Source organism: Chelonia mydas, chromosome 1 (genome assembly GCF_015237465.2).
Source record: "Chelonia mydas isolate rCheMyd1 chromosome 1, rCheMyd1.pri.v2, whole genome shotgun sequence".
Classification (NCBI taxonomy): domain Eukaryota; kingdom Metazoa; phylum Chordata; order Testudines; family Cheloniidae; genus Chelonia; species Chelonia mydas.
The window spans coordinates 265,493,613-265,516,782 of NC_057849.1; the positions used below are offsets into that span (position 1 = coordinate 265,493,613).

Sequence of the window (23,170 nt, forward strand, 5' to 3'; positions counted from 1 at the left end):
GTCATATCTGTAGCCAGAAATGCGCAAATTAACCTTAGCTTTCCTTCACCTTCAGGTTCCCTTGTTTGTTTGTCACTGGCTGCATCCCTTCCAGAAATATGAAAGGTATATCAAACCAGACTCTGAAAGATGGGCAGCAAGGAGAGTATCAGCCTTGGCTACAAGTGCTCGCCAAATGGTTTTCTTTCAATATCAGATGGTAAAGAATGTCTTTGTGCTAATGTCTGCTTCTGGTGAGTTAGGTAACTGTTCACCATAAAGAAGAGCAATCGTGCACTTGCCCCGCCTTCTGTTTAAATTTCTGATAAATTACCTCAGAGAGAACTCTTGCTTTTATTCACATCTGCTGAACTATCCATCGGGGTGGGTTAGTGCTCGAGAGGGTGAAGTATGGATAGGAGTAACTGTTGTGTTAGTGCAGTTGGAGGAGCAGAAAACTGGTCCAATGACAGCTTCAGTGCCTCCATCTCCTCAATTTATGAACTGTCTATCGGCCTTATCAGGAGACAGCAATCTCTCTAGTGTTCAGAGCATGGTCTGGGAGCTCAGACACCTGAGTTCTAGTGGCAGGTCTGCAACTGGCTTATTGAGTGGCTTTCATCAAATCACTCGGCCTCTTGGTGCTCCTCTTCCCTCAGCTGCAAATTAGGGATTATATAACACCCAGTTTTGCAAAGTGCGTTGAGATTTTTGGATGACTAGAGCTAAGAGGATCTGTGTCTGTCCATGCCTCTGTGCTAGAATTCCAACCATGTTAGGGAACTCTATTAAAACATGGCTGCACCTTTACTATGTTGTAACATGGCTTAAGTTTTCCTGTGCATAGCAGACCAAATCATATAATAACCAAGGGAAGGGAACCTCGTTAGCATATTTCTTTTAATGTGATCACAATTTGATTTGGTTTAGTCTATGCAGGCAAAACTAAACCACATTATGATATGGTTAGGACACAACCATGTTGTGGGTTCCCTAATGTATCTGGGATTCTGCTGTAGAAAGGCCTAGAGTAATTGATGGAAGCTGTCTGTCTACCCTGATAGCTGCTATTCTCTGGAGTTTTTCCCCTATAGATAGCAGAGTTTTTTCCCCGGGAGCAAATGTACAAACAGTTTTGATGTGAATATTGGTTTGGTTGACAGGTTTGGATTTTTCCCTCATTTTGTTTGTTTTTATTCTAACAGATAGATGAGTAAAGAGAATTGCTCAGCAGTAACTTCTTATCATTTCAGGTTTCAAATTACAGAAGAGTTCCAGCACCATTCTTTGATCAGAATGAAGACCACTGCTATTGTAAATTATGATTCACTGCGTACTGCCTTCTGCGCCAGAATAGTTTTAGAGTGTGCGTATGCTAGGTGTGCAGCTAAATAAAAAAAAAACTGTGTGTGAGTATGTTTGTCACATTGTATTTCATTACTTTTTTTTTTAAATTGCTTAATTCTGTAGCAGATAAAATTCGTTCTTATTGTATGTTTGGAATGAGCTGACGAAGTGGAAGATTTTTACTTAGCTGGATTTAGACAAGACTTGGAAGCAAATGTGCGTCATGCGTAACACTGACCTCACTCAACTTTTCACTGTCAAGAAATGTTGCATGAATAATTTAAGACAATGATTGCAGTCATGAAGTGAGTGAGATTGGAATCTGGGGTATTTGTTATATTTCTGCTAATACCTCCAGCTAACGAGCCACCCTGTGCAGCAATCCAAACATTCAGCAGCTATTCAATTTGATGATGAAGATACTTAACTGAGTTTCTACAAAATGAGCTGCTTGCTGCATGGGCATTTTTGTCCAGTATGATTCTAGCAGTGTCCCGACTTAGCATTAGCAGCAGAAGTTCCCGTGCCACCGCCAGAAATAGTAGTAGTAACAAGGTATCTCCCCACGACATTCTTTGACAACACTAACCTTCCTCTCTGTGCCCTCCCCTCCGAACTACGGACTATCCGAGGAAGATACATAACTGTGCAGTTGATTGTCCTAAAATCAATGGTAAAATGTATTACGTTACACAAGGCCTGTCTGTGCACATGTAGTAGTGATCATTAGTAGTTTTAAATATGAGGTAAAGCAATGCTGGGAAAGAATTTTCTGCTTTGGAAAGATATCCTGGTTCCAGTTATTTATTCCACATAGTGTTGTCACGGGACCCAGGACCCCACTGCCTGCACACAGAACAAAAACACAGCCCCTGCCCCAAAGAGCTCACCATCTTAGTATAAAGCAATCGATTGCAGATGGCTATCGGCACACTAGGTATGCGTATCAGTATCTATATGTATATTTAATCCTGCCTAAGCAGGGTGGGGGAGGGACTAGATGATCTCTTGAGCTGCCTCCTCCCATATATTTCTGTGATTCTATACTGCTTCCTTCCTCCTCCCCTTCTCTTGCTGTCTCTGAAAGACCCACTCCAGCTCTTTAAAAAAAAAAAAAAAAAAAATCACAGCCATCCACATCTTCCTATCTCGCTCCCTCCAGCTCCTGGCTCTCGCAGAGACCTGGATCCCTTCATCTGACACTGCCTCTACAGCTGCTCTCTTAGGGAGGCCTCTCCTCTCTTACTCCCACCCTGGATCAGACCATGGGGAGGGTGTTGGGCTTCTCCTCTCCCATTCCTGCCACTTTCTATCCCTCCCACCTTTCCCTTCACAGTCTCTCTCTTCTTCTGAACAGCACTGCACCTGACTCTTCTTTCCTTTCCCCCTCCATGCTGCTATGAGCTATTGTCCACCAAACTCCTCCTACCAGCCTTCCTCTCTGATCTCAACTCCTGGCCTCTCTTCACAATCTCCCACACTCATTCCTGGTGACGTCAACTCCCATCTGAACCCTAGCTGCATGTTTACCTCCTCATCACCTCTTCATTCCACCTGCAGCCCAAGTTCAACACTCCCACGCACCACCAGAGCCGTTTGCTTGACTTGTTCTTCACCCAGCACCGTTCTTTTTCTGAGCTCTCTCCTGCTGAGTTCCCCCTCTTTGACCATCATCTGGCCTCTTTCTGCATACCCCATGAGCCCCTGCTCTCGCACCTTGTGACTTGCCCTTTCCATGACTTGCAGTCCATCAACGTCTATGACATCCTGTCTGCTCTCAGCTCAGACCTCTCTTCCATTGATATGGTGGTTGATTCTCTCCATACTTCCCTCTCCTAGACTCTTTCTTGCTGCTCTCCCATAGCAAGATTGCCCTGCCAACCTCCAGCCCTGGCTCCCCACCCCAAACATCCGCTTCCTCCGCTTGTGCTCTCAGGCTGCCGTGGAACTCTGGTGGAAATCCTGTGACCTGGCTGACTTCCTCCACGACAAATTTGTCCTCTCCTCCTTCAGTTCTAGCATCTTCCTAGCTGACCAATTCTAATTCTACAACTTAATTGACTCCCACATCCACAGTCAGTCCCTTTTTCACTAGTTTTGACTCACTCCTCAAACCCTCCCCTTCTGCCTCCACTGCTTTCTTTGTACAGGTTCTTGCTAATTTCTTCCAAGAGAAAGTCTAAGTGACCTTTCCCTCCTAAAACTCTCTTCCTCCCCTGTCACAGATGCAGAAGTTTCTCACCTGCTTTCCTCCCCTAACTCCTCCACTTGCCCCAATGGCTCCATCCCATCTCCTGAGCTCCCTTGTGCCCCCTCTCATCCCCTACTTTACTCTTCTCCCTAATCTCTCGCTCTCCTCTGGCACTTTCCCCTCACAATACAAGCTTGCTTTAGTCTCTCCAATTTTTTAAAAAAGCCATTCTTGAGCCCATTGGCCTTTCCAACTACTGCCTCTCTCCTGTATCCCTCTAAGCTCACTGAACACAATCCCTGTCAGGCGTTTCCCTCCTTCAATTCAATCCTCTTTGGGGCAGGGACTGTCTTTTTGTTCTGTTTGCACAGCCTCTAACACAATAGGGCCCTGGTCCATGAAGGGAGCTCCTAGGCGATATGGTAATACAAATCATCATCATCATCATCATCCTAGACCCACTCCAATTCTGCTTCCACCCCTTGCACTCCAATGAAATCAAACTTTCTCATGACTTCTTCCTAGCCAAAACTCCATCCTCATCCTTCTTGACCTGTCAGCTGCCTTCAATACAATCAACCATTCTCCTTCTCTTGAAATCCTTGTCCTCCCTTGGCTTCAATGAAACTCTGTCCTCTCCTGGTTCTCCTCCTACTTCTCCTACCTCACTCCTTCATAGTGTCCTTCAAAGGATCCTCCTCATCCACACCTCTTCAGTTTTCTGTAGGGATTTGTCAAGGACCTGCTCCTAACACAGCACCCTTTGCGGGTGTTGCTGGGGCTGTGCACTCTCTCAGGTCCAGTTACTGCAGTGGGGTGCTCCTAGCACTCTGGCGATGATGGGTTCTCAGGCCGCAGGCTGAGCCCTTCTGGATACTTCTCCCCCTTTCGGAGTTCTGGGGAACACACAAACAGCTCAGTAGCCACAAAAGAAAATAAAGGAAAAGAAACATACAGGCTGTCCCAGCCAGGACATTGGCCTCTCTTCCTTCAGTGGGGCCCCAAGTGGGCCACAGTCCAACTCAAAGTCCACTGGTTTTCCAGCAAAAATGACAGGAGATAGCCTCCTCTCTTCAGCCACATTCCTTTTAGTCCATGGTGTGGGCTCTGCTTGCTACCAGGCCTCTTCCTAAGAGTTAGGAAGCTCAGCAATCAGCTCCTCACCCACAGCTGCTCTTACTGAGCTGACTGAGTGTCATGCTTTTAAACCCCTCCTCCATTCCTGGCATGACTTGCAGGTGCAACAGGTTGGGGCTACTCCAGCCCAGAGCAGCTCCTTAACCCCTTCTAGGCTGGTACAGGGATTATATACTCCCTTGTTAAGTCCCCTTATCTTCTCCATCTCCATTTTATCTGTGGGTAATCTTGCCTGCAAACAGAAATTCAGCTACTATATCTATACTGACTCACAGCTCTACCTTTCTTCTCCAGACCTGTCTCCTTCTGTCCAAGCTAAAATCTGAGTCTGTCTCTCTGACATCTCCTCATGGACGTCTAGTTGTTAGGTCAAGCTCAACATGGCTAAAACAGAGCTCTTAATATTCTCCCCCAACCCTCCCTGCTACATTCTTTCTCAATCACTGTGGACAAAACCACCATCCTATCTGTGACTCAGGCCCATAACCGGGTGTCATCTTCAACTCTGACCTCTCTCTAGGTCAGGGGTCTCAAACTCAAATGACCGCAAGGGCCACATGAGGACTAGTACATTGGCCCGAGGGCTGCATCACTGACCGCCCCCCCCGGCTGCCCTGGCCCCGACCCCACTCCACTCCTTCCATGAGGCCCTGCCCCTGCCCCCATTCCAACCCCTTCCCTGAAATCCCTACCCCAGCTCTGTCCCCTCCCTGCCCCCGAGGCATGCAGGGTGCTCAGGTCAGGGTGCAGGAGGGGTGTGGGGTGCAGGAGGGGTGTGGGGTACAGCAGGGGGCTCAGGGCAGGGGGTCGGGGTGCAGCAGGAGGTTCGGCTGCAGGAGGGGTTTGGGGGGCGGGCTCTGGCCTGGCGCGCACCAGGGGCAGGGCAGTGAACTGGAAGACTTTGAAAGACTTTGGTATCCCGAAAGGGGAACACTGAGTGACCTAGCTGGAGGGCTAAGTCACAAAGGAGATGCTGTGGGTCCTGGAGCGAGAGAGGAGCTGCAGAACAGAGAGAGTCGGAGCAACAGCGTGCAAACTGCAGAAGGGGGCGTCGGCCTCAAGAGCTAATCCCCAGAATGACCAGGAGGAGGCGCCAGCGCGGCCGTGAGTGGTGCACCCTCTGACACCTTGCCTTGGCCTCGGAAACAGCTGACCCATTTAGGCTGAATTTTCAAAAAACAAAAACAAAAAAAACAATTCAGCCTGAGGCAGACATGTGGCATGAAAATTTTCAGCTCAAATGGTTAAAATACGACAAAGTTATAAGTAGCTGTAAACAGGGTCTTATAATGGGTAGTGTCGGGCAACTTTAATAAAAAGCAGCACTATCATCCCTGCCTATGATTTAAATTTGCCAATACATGGTTTTCACATGTGTAAAACCAGGAACATCCTTTCAGATCTGCATGAAGGGCGAGTACATGATGTCCTTCTTTAGCAGTTCCTTTTCTGGTGTTTTGTTTGGATGATATGAGACAGACTTTAATCTGAAACTCCAAATTTTAAAAAGAAAATCCAGTGAACCTGCTCCCACAAGTTCTAAAGAGGAACCAGGAAGTCGATAGATTATCAACGCATATTTAGCAACTATAACTGGGAAATCAAATGACAAACAATACAATCCACAACACACTTCTCCTGCACTGTTCTGTATGTGGATTTTATACAATTCCAGCTGCAGTCCTTAACAGCACATCATGGTTACTCTCATAAACTATCAGAGTTGGAAGGGATCTCAAGAGATCATCTAGTCCAACCCCCTGCTCAAAGCAGGCACAATCCCCAATTTTTTTTGCCCCAGATCCCTAAATGGCCCCCTCAAGGATTGAACTCACAACCCTGGGTTTAGCAGGCCAATACTCAAACCACTGAGCTATCATGGCTGATGAAATTGCTGGTTTTCTGTATTTTTTTCCCTCAAATACTGAATTTTTCTCAACTTTTTTTCCCTCAAATACTGGACTTAATTCACATTTAATCTTAGATGAATCATTTGATGAATTTTAAGACACCAGTGTTACCTGTCCCTCCCCCAAGCAAAATGGCTGAGCCAATAAAACTCCCTTCATCCGGTGAGTGGTCTTCACTTCCCTGTGACGACCAATTTTAAAAATATACCATGTACCACTAGCTTAGCTAATGCTGTTCACCTTAGCTGTGTAGGGGTGGAAGCTGCCCAAAGACAGAAAAATCCATCGTTATGTGCTAGCCTCCTGTCTAAATGGCTGGTGGCCTTTGTCACAAGTTGTGGAGCACTTATGTTCTCGCCCCACCCCAGTTTGCAAGACCAGCAGGGTTGAGAGTGGGCAGATACTGAAAAGCCCCTCCAGATAAAGGGATGCTGGCCTCAAGCTCTGCAGATTATGCCCAGCAGCTCCCACTCTGAACCCTCCTGCAGCCACTCCGCAGCCATGGCAACACAGCAGATCCAGTGCTCAAGCTAGCATTGGGTACCAGTACAGAGCAGAGTCACAGAGCACACAGCAGTCGTTAATGCACTAACAAAAGGCACTAACTTCCGCCAATTTATCCAACAAATCAGCCACAGTCTGGGGGAGAAGTGCAGACTGCTTAGTGTGGCTCCTCCCCAGCTCTGGCCCTGCCCACTAGGTTGCCAATTTTGGTTGGACTGGATGTACTGCTGGAGGTTTCATCACATGACTTAATCTTTAATTCTTGGAGACTCCAGGACAATCCTGGAAGGCTGGCAACAGTACTGCCCATCGTGTTTTGCAGAACTCAGCAAAGCATCCCATGTAGCCACGTTTTCCCTCCACATGGCCCCACAGGGGCTCTTACCATATATTTTCCCCTTCTGTGCTGTGCAGCATGGGAGAAGGAAACATGGGCCAAAGTAAGTATGGGGAGAAAAGGTGTTTGGTACTTGCCCCTCCTCTGGTTCGTTAACATTTAATCCATTCCTGATTGACCTTTCATTTTCCCCTGAAAAACTGAAATTGCGTATCCAGAATTACTAGTTCTTCCAACTCTGCAGCAGGCTACCCTGCCTCTTCTGCTCCCTGCCAGCAGTCTACCTTTCCCCACTGCTTTTGAAAGAGCATAACAAAACACAGTACATATCACCTGCTAACCTCTGGCTAGCCCAAACAGACAAGTCTCTCTGCTGCTACCAGCTAACGGAGTTACTCCTTTAATTCAAATAGCAGTAGCCCATGGTTTTGGTCCAGGGTTCAAACCCTGCTGATGACACATGGGGAGGAGGCATCACTATATCAGCATCCTGGAAGAGGCACATAGGAGGTACAAACAGTCCTCCTGGAAGTGCTGAGTTAAAGCATTTGGAAAGAGAAAATACATAGCAGACAGCAAGCAACAAAGGGAGGATGGACTGACTGAAAAGATGACAAGCTGCAAATGCCATGAAGAAAGACACACAAGAGGGGAAGGGATGCAAGTGAAGGGGCACTGTCACATAAAGAGGCATTATATTTCACTTACTTGGAGAAAAAAGGATTTGGAGAGAGAGCATTAGCTAGGAGAAATGATTTGTCTCTTATTTTCAAACAGCATAAATTCAGCCACTTACTGTATTAAACCAATGGCTTTATTCAGCAGAAGACAGACACAAATGGTTCACTCACCAGCAGGTACTCTGTGTGCATTGATCCTAGTCAAGTTTATAAACCGAGAGGTTGGAGTCCGATAATGATGTGAATTTCCCATGCTGAGCAGGAGCCTTTTAGTACTTAGTGAGAGAGAACTCACCATGCTGAGTGGTTAGAAAATCATATCCTTCTACAATAGAATATCCTTCTGTTCATCCTTTTGTGCTTTCCAAGCCGCCTTCAAAAGGTCTTAAGAAGAGAAAACTTAAATGGGCCTGACTTCATCTCACTGAAATCCTAACATCTTTTTATCGTAGTAGTTATGGCTTTAAAATCCTACAGTTAAGATGTTTCATAGCCTGTTAGACGGATAACTCCTTCAAATCATAGAATCCTAGAATATCAGGGTTGGAAGGGACCTCAGGAGGTCATCTAGTCCAACCCCCTCCTCAAAGCAGGACCAATCCCCAACTAAATCATCCCAGCCAGGGCTTTGTCAAGCCTGACCTTAAAACTTCTAAGGAAGGAGATTCCACCACCTCCCTAGGTAACCCATTCCAGTGTTTCACCACCCTCCTAGTGAAAAAGTTTTTCCTAATATCCAACCTAAACCTCCCCACTGCAACTTGAGACCATACTCCTTGTTCTGTCATCTGCTACCACTGAGAACATCCTCTTTGGAACCTCCTTTCAGGTAGTTGAAAGCAGCTATCAAATCCCCCCTCATTCTTCTCTTCCGCAGACTAAACAATCCCAGTTCCCTCAGCCTCTCCTCATAAGTCATGTATTCCAGCCCCCTAATCATTTTTGTTGCCCTCCGCTGGACGTTTTCCAATTTTTCCACATCCTTCTTGTAGTGTGGGGCCCAAAACTGGACACAGTACTCCAGATGAGGCCTCACCAATGTCAAATAGAGGGGAACGATCACGTCCCTCGATCTGCTAGCAATGCCCCTACGTATACATCCCAAAATGCCATTGGCCTTCTTGGCAACAACGGCACACTGTTGACTCATATCCAACTTCTCGTCCACTATAACCCTCTTGGTCCTTTTCTGCAGAACTGCTGCTGAGCCATTCGGTCCCTAGTCTGTTGCGGTGCATGGGATTCTTCCGTCCCAAGTGTAGGACTCTGCACTTGTCCTTGTTGGACCTCATCAGATTTCTTTTGGCCCAATCCTCTGATTTGTCTAGGTCCCTCTGTATCCTATCCCTACCCTCCAGCGTATCTACCACTCCTCCCAGTTTAGTGTTGTCTGCAAACTTGCTGAGTGTGCAGTCCACGTCATCCTCCAGATCATTAATGAAGATATTGAACAAAACCGGCCCGAGGACTGACCCTTGGGGTACTCCACTTGCTGGCTGCCAACTAGACATGGAGCCATTGATCACTACCTGCTGAGCCCGTCAATCTAGCCAGCTTTCTATCCACCTTATAGCCCATTCATCCAGCCCATACTTCCTTAACTTGCTGGCAAGAATACTGTGGGAGACCGTGTCAAAAGCTTTGCTAAAGTCAAGGAACAACACGTCCACTGCTTTCCCCTCATCCACAGAGCCAGTTATCTCGTCATAGAAGGCAATTAGATTAGTCAGGCATGACTTGCCCTTGGTGAATCCATGCTGACTGTTCCTGATCACTTTCCTCTCCTCTAATTGCTTCAGAATTGATTCCTTGAGGACCTGCTCCGTGATTTTTCCAGGGACTGAGGTGAGGCTGACTGGCCTGTAGTTCCCAGGATCCTCCTTCTTCCCTTTTTTAAAGATGGGCACTACATTAGCCTTTTTCCAGTTTTCCGGGACCTCTCCCGATCGCCATGAGTTTTCAAAGTTTTCAAAAAAAAAAAAAGTTTTCAAAGTTCTTGTTTAGGCAACAACAAAAATATCAATCTACCAAATCCTGTTCAATACATAGAAAAGAATTTGATTTCACGTGCAGTGACTGGATTTTTGGATGTTTTGTTAACTCTGCTTGCACAGCACCTAACACAAGGGGGACTCCCTAGGGGTTAGTGTAACACAAATAATAAAGGACAACTATACTTTGAGCTCAATTCGGCAATAAATTTGTCTGATTTACCCTGCCATGTGTAGCATGCAAACCTACCATAATCATGCTACATTTTGGTGTTAGTCATTGCAGGGTATAATCTCATCTCATTTAGCTCCTGGAAAATCAAGATGAGAACAGACCAATAAGCATAACTATACTTTTTTAAAAAAAAAATTAAAATTAGCATTAACCCTGTTTTTGCAAAGATTGTACAAAACAGTAAGAATAATAAATATGAGCCCACTGTAAAAATCAATAATTTAGTCATATAAAGAACAGTGATCCTGAAATAATACAATTAATAGTAATCCAAGAGTAGCTGGAAAAACAGTAGTCTAACATCCAGATAGGGGAATTGTACTAGATATTTTAATGCTTCCAGTGTTGTGCTGTGCAATAAGTCCTCCTGTAATTTATCTTTCTAGTATCTCGTCACATATGAGAGTTCCCCTCAAGCATTCATCCCTGTGCTATACTCAGTTTATCAAATACAAATTCTGTGTTACCCTCTGTATTCTTTATCTCCACATACTTTAGTCTACTGCTGCCACATCTTACTTAACCCAAGAAAGTGGATGACTAGACTGGACACCAACCGAAAGGCCAATAAGTACTTTCTGTAGCACCATTTACCCCTAATGGTGACCTTATGACCTTCCCAATATACTCAAGTGGCCTGGTTTTCAGAGGTATTGAACATCTTTAGCTCCCATTGATCTTACCTGAGTCGGTGAGTGCTCAGAACTCCTTAAAAAGAGGCTAAAACTGTGCCTATCTGATCTTAAAAGCTCTAAATAACTCCAAGTAACAATAACCAAGATGTTTCTATTTAGGATTTCATTTTGACAGAGTGGTTGAAAAACATCCGTACATGAAGCTACCCAGCAGATATTTTGGCACATTATCAGCAGTGAGAACACCGGGCCAAATCTATGCCTACATTCTCTGTGTGAAGCTGACCTCTGGGGATGTTGACATACACTACAGAATAGCATAAATACATACCAGCTGTCAACCGGAATGTATTATACTCAATAAGGTCATTGAATTTCCAGCACAGATACAAAGCGCAAAATCTAAGTCGTATGTAAGTGGATGCCACATCCATAGAAATCTTTGGATCAAATCCAGCAGGAAGGTAAATGATGTAAGTTGGTAAGTAAGCACATAAGAGCAAGTGCATGGAGTAAATGTCATAAGTGCATAATTTCATATGTGATGGGGGACTAGCAGGAAAAGCATGATCGGTAAAGCCAGGAAAGCTGTAGTCATACTAGAATGAAAGGGTTCTGGGATTTTGCAAATGGATGCAAAGCTCTTCTGTTCACAGGCCCCACCCCGGGCCCTGCCACTGTTCCACCCCCGCCCTCACTCTGCCCCCTCCCCTCCCCAGCGCCTCCTGCCTGCCACCGAACAACTGATCCACGGCAGGCTGGAGGTGCTGGGAGGGAGGGGGAAGAGCTCATCGGCAGGGCCACCAGTGGGTGCAGAGCATCCACTATTTTTTTCCCGTGGGTGCTCAAGCCTCAGAGCACCCAGGGAGTTGGCACCTACACTTCTGTTAACCCACCCTCTTATCAAAAGTTAGAGCCTTGCATAAAGCTTCAATGTAAATTCTGCTGACTCATCTTACATAGTTAATTCTACCAGAATATAGGAGAGGAGGATGTGACTCTCTGTTCAGAGCGAGCGAGAGGCAGAGATAGAGAGAATGTGCAAGAAACCCTAGGAACAGCTAGACTTTGAGCAGGAAGCCTGGACTGAGGTTTATGCTCTGTCATTATGATGTGGGAGATCAATAAAGATAACATTGGGAATGGGAGTAAGTTTCACAGTCTGCAGCTTGTGCAGGCGTTACCTGGAATGGGGTGAGAACACCACCTGTTCATACATGTTTTATCTTACAAAGCTCTGTCTTTTTGTTCTGTGCTTGTATAGCGCATAGCACAATGGGCTATGACTGGGGCTCGCAGGTGTTACATAATACAAATAATAACAACAATAATAATGCACCTTGCCGTTAGTTGCTTTTCTTGTTGTAAATTACACTTGTTCTGCACATCCATAAAAATGTCAGATTGGTGCATGCTGCAGTACTTTACCACTTATCTTGTCTGTTTTATAACCAAATTACACCCAACATGTAATCTAGCTTATTACTTAAATCAACACAGAGTTTGTCACAAGATGATTTTACATAAAATTTAAATACTACTTAAGAAAAAGTGGGCATTAATTAGTGGTCAATTACAATGAAACTCCTGTGCAGTACAATAGCATAGCCACAGGCATTCTAAAAGTGTTTCAAGAGATTAATGTTCACTGCATTGCAAACCAAAAGAATTAGGGCCCAATCTATTAAGTGAATTGAAAGACACCCTCCCCTCATTGATTTCAGTGGTCATTATATCATGCCCTTAATGACTTGCCATTTACTGCACACTGTCACTGACAGTTCTTAAACTCAAAACATTTTGTAGAAATGATAGGGTGAGACTATCAAATTATTGCCCAAAAACCTCATGTGTGTCTCAATCATGTGTATCCCTTAGTTGGCTTTGAAAATCTTAACCTCAATGTTGTGTGTGTGTGTGTGTGTGTGTGTGTGTGTGTGTGTTCACCATTTTTAAAGTTAGCCTGGCAGTGAAGCCACTATTATAACTGTTATAATTACAGCATTGCTATGCTCCACCACTGATCTTCACTGGAGAAAGTCCTAAATATGCAGTGATCACCAGTCTCTCTTTATAATAAACAGCCATTTTATTGTTGTCAACAGTTATAGAGGGTGTTGGCCAAAATTTCTCCTCCTCCCTCACTCCAGTATTGTGCAGTGGTTTACTGAGTGCCAATTAGTTGTTACTCCACCCAGAGGTGGCTGCCTTCAATGGTGCTCTATTTATAAATTTTGTTTTGGGATCTTTAAGAATGAAAGCATCTACATAAAGGTAAAATATTATTTGCATCTCTCAGTTAGTCTATTCGGTTTTGCTTCTGTTTTCTTAATCTGCTTCAGAATAACCATGTTTACCTTGTCATAATAGTATCGGAGTGCTCTGCTCAGCTTGTCATAATTCATATTAGTTTTGTTTTTTCTGAGTCCCCATAGCTTGGCCACCTCTTCTGCTTTGAGTAGCTTGAATTCCCCATCGTTAGATGTCCAACAGATCAGGTGCTCATGTTTCTGATCCAGCAGCAATTGCAATAGGAACTGCCACAGTGTGATTGCACTCTCCATACCTACAATGGACAAAAGACAACACTGTGTGAAAGGCATTCAGTAGCACAGATTTAAGCTCTAGGTTCATCTCAGCCCTAATCTTCATGTAGGATTCATTCTACACAGCTAAAAACAGTTTGGCAAAGGAAGGTGAAAGGCACTAAAAAATAATTCTAAGCACAAAAATACAGAAGACCGGCACTCCCACGTCACAATTCTAGTTGTAGCATTCTTTTTCCCCCTGTTAATTTTTGCTAAAACATACACACCGGAGTGAAGGGAAAGTAAAACACTGTACATGTGGTTCATATAAACCCCGTGTCATTTCCAGGCCCTTAGCACTTCCCATTTCAATTCCTGCATCAACCACCTCTCTCTGGCCTCCTTGTTCCCACATTGCTCCTTTACAATCCATACAAAACATGGCCTCTAAAAATAGTCTTCTTGCCCATCAATCTGACTGGTCACTTGCCTTTTTGAACTCCTCCACTGTCTCCCCCATATGCACTGCATCATGTTTAAATTTAGCCTCATTTACAATGCCCTCCATAACTCTGCCTCTGCCTACATAATCTCACTGCATCTTTGTCACCTCTCCCCCACTAATGACGCCAGTCTTGATACTACATCAGCCTGCTTTTCCATCTCTATGCTGGTTCCTGCTCTCAGAATTCACCCCCAGGGTACTACCCTCTCTTCAGGAAAACCTCCTGATATTGCAAGGACCACAAGAAGGGAGACAGGAATTAAATTCATTTTTCTATTCATTTAACTAAACATACATGCTGCTGTGAGGTGACCTGCCTTACCATAGTGACTGCGTAATCGTATTGCTGTAATCCCTCTCCTTCCTCACCAATCCTCTTTCTCTGCTGCTTTGTCACCTCCTTTGTTGCATCATGTCTGCACTTGGACTGTCAGCTCTTTGGAGCAGGGACCATTTTATCTGCAATGTAAGGAGCCTAGCACACTTGGGAAGTGTAAAATAATTCCCCCAAAGTGATTCACCTTAAACATTCCATCAGTTATGTAAGAAGTATCTTGCCCTTCAGTATCACAGGTGGAGCTGGCAGCTAGGAGAGAATTTCAGAAGGGCCCTAAGTCAGTTGGAAGAGTACATCCCATTTTAAAAAGTGATTTAGGAAAATAATCCAAATTAACTAAAAATATGAATTTGAAGTGGATTAATTAAACCACATCAAACTTCTGTCTGAACACCCTCTTTCATAGAATCATGGGACTAGAAGGGACTTCGAGAAGTCATCTAGTCCAGGCCCTGGCACTCACGGCAGGACCAAGTATTATCTAGACCAGTGGTTCTCAACCAGGGTATCCGTCAAGCATGGCTGGCATTAGACTCACAGCCTGTGGCCGCAAGCCCCAACACCTGGGGCTGAAGACAAAGCCTGAGCAATGTAGCTTTGCAGTTTCCCCTGTGGCGTAGGGCCCCGGGAAATTGCCCTGCTTCCTGCCCCTTAATGCTCGCCCTGGCTTTTACATGAAGAAAAACAGTTGTTGTGGCACAGGTGGGCCGTGGAGTTTTTATAGCATCTTGTGGGGGGGGTGGGTACGGGCTCAGAAAGAAAAAGCTTGAGAACCCCTGATTTAGACCATTCCTGACAGGTGTTTGTCTAACCTGCTCTTAAAAATCTCCAATGATGGAGATTCCACAACCTCCCTAGGTAATTTATTCCAGTGCTTAACCACCCTGACAGGAAGTTTTTCCTAATGTCCAACCTAAACCTCCTTTGCTGTAATTTAAGCCCTTTGCTTCTCGTCCTATCCTCAGAGGTTATGAACAATTCTTCTCCCTCCTCCTTGTAACAACCTTGTATGTACTTGAAAACGGTTATCATGTCCCCTCTCAGTCTTCTCTTTTCCAGACTAACCAAACTCAATTTTTTCAATCTTCCCTCATTGGTCATGTGTTCTAGACCTTTAATCATTTTTGTTGCTCTTCTTGACTTTCTCCAAGTTGTCCACATTTTTCCTGAAATGTGGTGCCCAGAACCGGACACAATACTCCAGCTGAGGCCTAACCAGCACGGAGTAGATTGGAAAAATTACATCTCGTGTCTTGCTTACAACACTGCTGCTAATACATCCCAGAATTAAAGTGGCCTTAATTCAGTTTACTTTAACTCACTCTGAAAGTGATTTAAGGCCACTTTAATTCTGAATAAAAGCATCATGCAGGGATTAAATACAGTTTAACTAATCCACTTCAAATTCACACCTTCAATGACTGCATATTAATTTTTGTGGGTGTCCAGTGTAGACAGCCACTTCCTTTTATAAAACCCTCTCTTCTATTGCTTATATAGTAACAGAAGAACTAGGGCATTTCAGAGAGCCAATATTCTGATTTGCCATATGTGTGCACACACAAATCACGATTCAGGATTGTTAACTTTGAAGGTCAGGCTATTTTTACAATCAAAATTTCATTTTCAATTGACCTTTAAACTAGAAAATAAATAAGCAGGGTTTTTCTCATTTTCAGTAATTTTGAAATGTCTCAGCATATAAATATTACCTCTAACCATTGGTATAAGTATCAAGCCTAGTCATTCAGGCTTTTGTGACTGTTGCTCTAGGTATCCAAATAGATAATTAGTTGCTATCCCTAAATTAGGGGGGGAAAGGAGTTGAAAAGCCACTAATGCCATATTTTTTTTTTTTTTTAGCACTTGCTTAATTGCTTGTTTAATTCTGACCTTGTTTCACATATCTGATACAGATATAAGAATCCCAGTATTATCAAGTTTCAGAGTAGCAGCCGTGTTAGTCTGTATTCGCAAAAAGAAAAGGAGTATGAGTGGCACCTTAGAGACTAACCAATTTATTTGAGCATAAGCTTTCGTGAGCTACAGCTCACTTCATCAGATGCATATCAAGGTTACTGGATTTTTAGGAGTATCCATTGTCTACATCTAAGTCCAGCAAACGAAATTATCTCCAAAACAAAATTAGTAGGGTCTAAATCACTAAGGTTCTAATATTATTCTACGGTGCAGCCAGTGTGTTTATCGGGCTTACAGCTCTACAGTTCTGTTTGGTGTGATTGCCACAAGGTGGCACAAGGCTTCTAGCTATTCAACCATGTGAGACTGTATGTACCTGTATAAGCAGTTCACTGAACTTTAGGTTTTCCTCTTCACTCATATACATCAGGGTGTTAATTAATATTTGTTGCTTTTTACTCACCAGAAAAACAATCCACTAGGTCCTTTGATAAACAAAATGAAACTCTGCATGTAGAATATTTAATGACAAAAATAAATAATTTATTCTTCACCAAAGTTAATTTACTGAGTCAGCTAAAGATAGTGGAGAATTTAGTGAGTATCTTTAGGGGGGAGGCAAAATAGAACTGGGAACTTGCTTTGGACTAAATCATTTCATAACACACACACCAAAAGGGGTTTTCCAAATTTGTCCTTTTTCTTATGACTGCAAAGGCCTCATTTATCCATTACATTTGGAAATTCAATTTGAACACAAAAGGCAGGAATACATAGCCGACGACTCCCAGATGTGCAATGTAACAATAATAAAGTCTACGACAGAGGGCAGAGGTCCATGTTGTCATGAGGAGCCATCCCAGTCTTTTCAACAAACCAGTTTTTAAGTTAAATATAAAACATATATTTAGAATTAAAGGCACAGCATCTATTCGGTTACATACATTTTTATACAAATCCTTTTTTACCCAGTGCAGGGTAAGAAAAAGGGTATAAACACACATAAAAATACAGATATTTAAAGTTACATCACATGCCTTTAAAGCAGATATAGTCTACTGACAGAGGTGAAAGTAATCCAGTCCGGTCTGGACCGGTCTGGCGTACCGGCAAGAGCCAGTACCCCGTGCTGGACTGGACCGGCTTCCCCCGGCTGGCGCTTTAAAGGGCCTGGGGCTCCCCGCAGAGGCTGGAACCCCTGGCCCTTTAAAGCGCCGCCAGAGCCCCACTGCCAGAGCCCCGGGGGTAGTGGCAGCAGGGCTCCGGCGGCACTTTAAAGGCCAGGGGCTCCGGCCGCTGCGGGGAGCCCCAGGCCCTTTAAAGCGCTCCCAGCTGCCGGAGCCCCGGGGTAGCGGCAGCAGGGCTCCGGCGGTGATTTAAAGGGCCCGGAGCTCCACTGTGGTAGCGGCAGCCGGAGCCCTTTAAATCGCCCCTGAGTCCTGGGGCTCCCAGCCCGCTTCTGCAGCTGGTAGCTCTGGGGGCGATTTAAAGGGCTCGGCCCCGCCTCTTCCAGCTGAGGCCATGCCTCTTCCAGCTGAGACCACGCCCCCCTGCTCAGGACTCCGGAGTACCGGTAAGTCCTTTAAGTTACTTTCACCCCTGTCTATTGGATAAATAAGTATTTAGCCTTCCATGGTGGATTTATCCAAGACATTCTGCTTAATCATGTAGCTCTATTCATCTGACTCTCACATATATACACTAGCCCAAGGAGTTAAAAAATCTGTTTATTTTATTACACAGGGAGCAGGCTCATAACCATATTGTTAAAAATACATTTTTATTTGAAGAAAAGGAGTACTTGTGGCACCTTAGAGACTAACAAATTTATTTGAGCATATAAATGCATCCGATGAAGTGAGCGGTAGCTCACGAAAGCTTATGCTCAAATAAATTTGTTAGTCTCTAAGGTGCCACAAGTACTCCTTTTCTTTTTGTGAATACAGACTAACACGGCTGCTACTCTGAAACCTGCCATTTTTATTAGAGTTTCTCCCCTATAATTAATAATATATAATAAAAAGAAATATCCTGCACAATTTCAGTTTACATCTGGTGCCTCTTTGAAATGATAAAAAGCATCTGAAATCATCAACTTCTTTCACTCTGGGATATTAAAAATATATTAAACTGTTTTAGACTTTTGTAAAACAAATCTCCTGGGCTAAAATCTTGAAGACAGAATTTCAATTGAAGAAATTAAGAAGGATAAGGGGTTATGAAAACACCAACACAACCTTCACAATCATGATGACATAAATCATATTACTAGAATAGTTAAGACCCACAATGTGCCTTTCTTTGCTTTTAGAGCTGGACTACATCCTCTTCTCTATATCAGAGGAAAGTTTAATTGGACCTTAACTGGTTTAGAAGTGTGTTTGCTGCAGCAGATTCCTGAACCTTCAGCCCTGACCAAGAGCATGTATTATAGGTGATGCAGGTAGTGACAAGTATAGCTAAGGTTGCCCAACAGTTTTCATTATAAAACCCTGTTTCCAGTTGCTTGTAACTTCCACAAACTTAAACTGTACAGGCTGAAATTTTCCACGCCGGGCGTCTGCCTCGGGCTGATTTTATTTTATTTTTTTTTAAAGTTTTAAATAAAATGGGTCAACTGTTTCCAAGGACGTGGTTAAGGAAGAATATATGGAGCTGTGGAAGAGGAGGAAAGGAGCAGGGAGATAGCAGCAGGGGAGGGGATAGGGCAGAGAAAGGCTGGGGGTGACAGAGTCCAAAGGGTCTATAATCCCCAGAGAACACTCCCCCGCAGAACCTGGAATAGTCTAATCATTCCTTTGCTGTCTAGCAAATAGCTGTGAAATCTACTGGCAAAGCATAGGTGTTCATCCCCTCTAGTCAATTTTGGCTTCTGTCTCTGTCCCTCAGTGGCCATGTGTAAAATGAGCATAATAGCATTTCACCTCTCAGGCGCTGCAAAGATGATTTCATTAATGTTTGTAAAGAACTAAGATACAGTGCAGTAGATTCCAAATACCAGCAACTCCTCGGTGGAGAGCCAAAAGTTGCTATTAATCTACGGTTGCCAATAAGCAAAAAGGCGCCTTGTGGGGCTGCAGCCAACGAACATACCTTCCCAGGCTGCAGCCCCGCAAACCTCCCTGCAGTCAGTGCTCAGCAAATCCCAGTGCTTCGTTCCAGCGCTGTGGCTCTGGAAGGAAGCACTGGGACATGCAGAGCACCAACCGCAGACAGGTTTGCGGGGCTGCAGCCAGGGAAGGAAGCATTACAGCTGCACAACACCTCTCCCTGCACTCTCCGGGCTGCATTCTGCCATGGCACTGAAGGCCCAAGCTTGGTACATCCATGCACTTCCTTCCCTGACTGCAATCCCACAAGCGTGCCTGTGGACAGGGCTCTCTGTAGGGAGCAGGGGTACTAGAATGTGCTGAGCCTGGACCCACAGCGCCAGGGCGGAACCCAGCACAAGGAGAGCACTGGGAGAGGTACAATGCAGCCCAATGGCCACCAGCACCCTGCTTCCTGTGGAAAGCCACCCCATCCAGCCTCCCGGCTGCCCTGCCTGCAACCTGCCCGGGTTCCACATGTACCAGAGCTTCCTCCCCTGGCTGCAGGCTGTAAACCTGTGGGTGGCCTGGGCTTTCCACAAAGAAGTTGTCAGTAGTTGGCATGCCTGTCGCCAATATCCTGACCAATTAACATTCTAGTCAACTGGACCGAATCGGTTCCAGGCAGAATGTTGTTATTAACAGGTTTACTATTAAGCAGAATCTATTTTGCTACAATAAGAGCCCCGCAGAAAAGCCAGAGGAAATTAGTAGAGCTGGTTAGGAATCTCTGTCAGAATGATTTTCCAATAGAAAATGCAGTTTCTGCAAAATCAAAATTTTTGCTGAAAATTTTCAATTTTCTGTCAGGAAAATCTAAATGAAATATTTCATTTTGGGTGGGTTTGACCCAAATTGGAATATTTTGGTTTTTGAACTAAGCCGAAACATATTGGTTCAAATCAGTTCAAATCATTTGGGACCCCCATTCTCTCCTATGGGCTGGACTCCCCGGAGAACTACACCTTCCCATAATGCAATGTGGATTTCCCCCTAATCGACCTACATGGTGCATCATGGTCAGATGGCTCTGCATGCATTACGGAAGATGCAATCAAGCCAGGAAGCCTAGCCCAGATAGGGAAATGGTGGCATCGAGCTCCCAAATTATAGTTCCTACGAAGCAATGAGCCACTGTAGGACAATGTAGTTTAATATTGAACTAACTTGAAAAAAAGCGTTTTGATACATTTTGACTTTGGCAATGTCAATGTTTAGTTTCAATTCAATATGTCAAAACATTTTTATTTTGACATTTCTGAATCAAAATTTTTGAAAATTTCCATTCCACAAAAAAAAAAAAAAAAAAATCCACTTTTTGTCCCAATTTGGGAAAAAACCAAATGCTGAAATGTCAGAATTTCCCATGGGAATTCTTAATTTTGCTCAGCAAACCCAGAAATTAATAATTTTTTACTCAGTGCAAGGTTTGAATAGTGTATAATAAATAATGCCTGCGGCCACACATTGAATGATGAGTATAAAAAGAAATACTGACATGTAACTACTCAATGAACATCTATGCTGTGCACTGAATGAGTCAGGGGCTCTGTGGAAAATATTGTATGTGATCAAATAATTAAAGAACATATAATAATGCATATGCACAAGGGGGCTGAATTAAGGTTGTACTGGCAACCTTAATTCTGGCATTCCTAACTTTTCAGTGGTTTCAGAGTAGCAGCCGTGTTAGTCTGTATTCGCAAAAAGAAAAGGAGTATTTGTGGCACCTTAGAGACTAACCAATTTATTTGAGAATAAGCTTTCGTGAGCCACTGCTCACTTCATCAGATGCAAGTGAGCTGTAGCTCACGAAAGCTTATGCTCAAATAAATTGATTCGTCTCTAAGGTGCCACAAGTACTCCTTTTCTTTTAACTTTTGAGTGTTTGACTTTGCAACCTTAATGTTCTTTACATGTAGGGGTTTCTGATGTAGTACAGTTGTGGAAGGGACAAAATCACCCAGTGATGTTAGAAGTATTAGGTTGAGCTGAATAGTCTAATAAATTTTCCCCAATGAACACAATCTCCATTGATATAAATAATTATTGGTATAACAACTGGCTGCCAAAAAATTATACTTGGAAATAGAATATTTTATGGCAAACGAATAATCTGTATAAAACAGGGATCCACAAGCAACTATTCTCAAGCAACTATCACAGTTTATCAGACTAACTGAGTGAGAAATGAATAGGTGCACAGCGCTGAGGCCCAAACTTGAGGTTCACCACTAAGATAGGAAACAGGAGCCTAGAATACCAATGCTGACACTACGTGCCAGTGATTGGGAACCCACTTTAGAGTACACAGACAGGACTTTGATAAATATTATGAAAGATGCCTATCAAACTGCCTATTCTCAGAAATGCTCAGGAGATATAACAGCATTTATTATATATTTATACACACACACACACCCCCATTGTGCTGTATTAACGTTGCTCATTCCAGACAATTTATATTAGTTTCCAGACAAAAATGTAAACAAATTGGAGTTAAGACTGAGAGTACATATCAGTAATTTGAGGGTAAAAAAATGAAACAAGAACAAAGCCCCCACCTTACAAGAATGTTGTTGTTGTCAAAAAACAACCATTAGAAACACAGGAAATTCAGAGTTAAGATTAAATTGAGCAGTCACTTTATCTTTGTTTAAATGTTAATGACATGAACTGGGCGGCAGACAGTAGGATATTTTGTGGCAATATTAAGATCTGTGGGACCCTGGGATAGGGGGAGATAGAAACTCCACAGAGTAATTAGGAGGCAGAAAGCAGGAAACCCTGTGGTGTTCAGGAGCTCTCCATACTCCTTGGCTTTGCAGCTGATTTACCTAAATCTGGCCCCAAATCCCAGATTCTCCTGTTTCTTCTAGGTTCAATGCCTTGATTTTTTTCTTCCACTCCTAGGTTTGCCTCTCTGTGGACTTTCTAGGGCAGTAGGAGCTGCTACAGATCTTAGTAAGTCCCTAGGAATTCGTGTAAATTTTAAAGTCCATGGACATGATTCTGCATATCCACTAAGGTCAAAAGCAGCTCCTACTGACTTAAAGTCCACTGAGGCCTGGGACTGAAAGCAAAAATCAAGGTATGGAACCTGGGTGAACAGATTAGTCAGGGAGGTTGAATGGAAAACCACAGAGGCTGCACAGTCTATCAGAGGCCAGTTAAGTCTGCAAAGCTTGGAATGGCTAACAGTGGTCAAATATGTACATGAAAAAGATTAAAACACAGGCCTAGCCAGAGCAGGGAAATTAATTTCACTAAATACATTAAGAAATTACCAAATCCTTTTGCAACCAGAGCAGCTGAAAACATACAACTACTACACACGCTCACCCAACCACCTCTCACCCTCCCATGCACACACGTGTATTTATGTCTCATACAGGAAAGTACTTGTTTTGCAGGCACACACATTTCTCTTTAAACAGATGTCTTTCTTCTTTTCAACTGGTCTGGAAAAAGAGGGTGTATTTTTTGTGTGTTTATTGCCTTTGTATCCTAATTCTGGCTAAGAGCACGTTTCTCTGAGTGGAGTGACGCTGTGCATTGTTAGGTCTCTCATTCACGTTAGCTTTCAGCTTCCTCTATTTCTGCAGGTTACAGGCAGGAAACTGGAAAATGGGCCACAGGAAACCTGGCCTCCTACATCTGTCCCAGTTTGTAATCGTAGCTCTGGTTTTATTTTGCTAAGTGTCTCAGGTTTGTTTTAACCCTTGAGAAGATGACTGCATTAGCTTGCAAAAGAACATGGCTATTTTGCTGTTAAATTACATTATTTTGATAAGGTTCTTTTGTTTTTTGATGTAGTTACTGGATAAAGAAATGATGAGAGAGTT

General features: G+C 43.8%; 1 protein-coding gene across 3 annotated transcripts in view; it reads right to left on the reverse strand.

Moving 5' to 3' along the window:
- Positions 1 to 23,170, reverse strand: part of ELK3 (ETS transcription factor ELK3) — a 59,045-nt gene that overhangs the window by 18,537 nt on the left and 17,338 nt on the right. For 2 of the 3 annotated variants that reach the window (XM_027831347.3, XM_007069222.4), the window contains one exon: positions 13,304 to 13,512. In XM_027831347.3, coding sequence (XP_027687148.1) covers positions 13,304 to 13,510 — 207 coding nt within the window. In that variant the 5' untranslated portion in view covers positions 13,511 to 13,512. Of the gene's footprint in view, positions 1 to 13,303; positions 13,513 to 14,084; positions 14,185 to 23,170 lie in introns of those variants that run through there. The other variant, XM_043545753.1, reaches the window with a different exon arrangement.